Genomic DNA, 2,310 nt, shown 5'->3' on the forward strand with positions numbered 1-2,310 from the left:
CTTTCCCCTCCTACTGGTCTATGGAGTGAGCTACACTCTAGCCGCTAAAGTTTGTTAATCATTCCCCTGTACCTCGTGACTTATTTTATAGGGGAAATCACACAATTGCTCAAAACTAACCAAAAGCAGTGAATAATAACATAACCGAAATAAGATCAAAATGCCAGAACGGGGAGCAGGTACCTGACCAGTGGGTAATTTTATCACTGCTCAGAGGAAAGCTCTCTGGGCCTTTAGCAGGTTGCAGGCACTGCAGAAATTTCTCGAATACGTATTCTCAAATACGAATTAAGTTGCAGACAAGTCCTGACAAGCCTCGATGCGGCGAATTGTTTTTCTGAAACCCAGTGTCTGTTGCTGGTACTGGGAGCACTAAATTCCCCCAGTCTTGTGTTCGCCAGGACTGGGCCCGTTATCTGCAGTGAAGAGAGCCCTGGTCATCGTTGTCACGCTGAAAGCAATGGCATCATTTGTTGACACTGCTCAAGACAAGAGTGGTAACGCATTCTCAAACTACAAAGGGTCAGAAGGGCTTAAATACTTGAAATTAAAATCGTATTAGGCTGTAAAGACAAATCAAAGTAGCTAACACATCCCTGAGACGGGTCAGCGAACGGCCTAATCCAACAGGAGTTGCTGACCCAGTATTTAGGAACAAGGCAGAGGTTTCCCAATATATTTGTCCCCAGTAGCTCGCAGGAGAATGTTGCTTCTTTTATACCATAGCAGAACAGAAATGGGAAGGATAAATGCATCTGAGAAGACCTCTCAATTCCTCTGGCACACCAGGGAAAACTATTTTTCAGACAAACGTTTCCTCTCCACCGCTCTCCCCAGCGCATTCTTCACATCCTTGTTCCTCAGGCTGTAGATGAGGGGGTTCAGCATGGGGGTCACCATGGTGTAAAACACAGAGGCCACTTTGTCAAGGTTCTGGGAGCGTCTGGAGCTGGATCGTGAGTACATGGACGCAGCAGATCCGTAGAAGAGGGTCACAGCGGTCAGGTGGGACGTGCACGTGGAGAAGGCTTTGTGCTTGCCCACGCCTGAGCACATCCTCAGGATGGTGGCCAGGATGTAGGTGTAGGAGATGAGGATGGTCAGGCTGGTGACAAACAGGTTGAAGCCAACAACCACAAACATTGTAATCTCATTGACGGTGGGGTTCGTGTGAGAGATGGCGTAAAGCGGGGGCCCCTCACAGTAAAAGTGGTTGATGATGGTGGGACTGCAGAAGGAGAGCCGAAGTGCAAGCCCCGTGTGGATGGCGGCATTCACGATCCCAGCGAGGTATGAGCCAGCTACCAGAAGCGCACACACTCTGCTGGACATGGAGATGGCATAGAGCAGTGGGCTGCAGATGGCCACGTAGCGGTCATATGCCATCACAGCCAAGAGGTAGCACTCAGTGGTGGCAAAGACTGCGTAGAAATAAAATTGTGCGAGGCACGCAGAGTGAGAAATGACCTTCTGTTCTGCCAGGAGATCTGAGAGCAGTCGGGGGGCAATTGAGGAGGAGTAGCAGATGTCTAGGAAGGACAGGCTGCTCAGGAAGAAGTACATCGGGGTGTGAAGCTGGGCGTCCAGCCTGATTAACACCAGCATCCCCAGATTCCCCAGCAGAGTGATCACGTAGATCACCAAGAAGACTGTGAAGAGGACAGCCTGGACATCTCCCTGCTCTGAGAACCCCAAGAGAACAAATTCGGCACTGGGGGTGCAATTTCCTTTGGCCGCCATTGTAACACAGTTGCTGTGGGGAAGCAGAGACGCGGAGAAAGAGAGTCAGCATATTCCTGTTTTCCTTACCAACAAATGCTAAAGACGTATTTATTTTTATCAGAACCCACAAATTTCAGCGGCAGGAACTGTTGAACAACGTATTGGGTGTTTGCCTCGAAAGACGTTTTAAAGCAAACAAAGTGCACAAGGGAATTTCTTTCTAATGGGAGAATTCTGGTCTAGTCCCTGCTCACGTGGTTGGATAAAGTCACTCGGCACGGCAGAGGGCTTGTTCTACCCCCTGAAGGAGTCAAGAAGTTTGTTACTCATCAGATCCACGGCAATTTATTCTGACACTAGCAACCAGTCTGCGTTTAAAAAAGAAAAAGAAAAAAGAAAAGAAAAAAAAAAAACAAAAAACAAAAAGAAACCAGAAAAATAACTTGTTTCAGAAGATCAAAAGTGAGAAGGCACTGGTTGGAGACCAAGACATTTGTAAAATCATTTCCTTCAGGAGAGACAGAACAAGGGACAAGAAAACTCAAGGTTCTTCCCATCCTCCCCATGAAGCTCTGAATTTAAGCTTGC

The 2,310-nt window shown here is 47.7% G+C and overlaps 1 protein-coding gene across 1 annotated transcript; it reads right to left on the reverse strand.

Moving 5' to 3' along the window:
* Nucleotides 1–795: 795 nt before the first annotated feature.
* On the reverse strand, nucleotides 796–1,788 carry LOC104124462 (olfactory receptor 1020-like). The gene has a single exon (XM_009636802.2). The coding sequence runs from the start codon at nucleotides 1,738–1,740 to the stop codon at nucleotides 796–798; it is 945 nt and encodes a 314-aa protein (XP_009635097.1). The 5' UTR covers nucleotides 1,741–1,788.
* Between the last annotated feature and the right edge of the window lie 522 nt (nucleotides 1,789–2,310).

Source organism: Egretta garzetta, unplaced genomic scaffold (genome assembly GCF_000687185.1).
Source record: "Egretta garzetta isolate BGI_Z169 unplaced genomic scaffold, ASM68718v1 scaffold804, whole genome shotgun sequence".
Taxonomy (NCBI): Eukaryota; Metazoa; Chordata; class Aves; order Pelecaniformes; family Ardeidae; genus Egretta; species Egretta garzetta.

Bases quoted from the DNA above. Each gene is read 5' to 3' on its own strand.
- LOC104124462 (XM_009636802.2), bottom strand. From the start codon at position 1,740: ATGGCGGCCAAAGGAAATTGCACCCCCAGTGCCGAATTTGTTCTCTTG.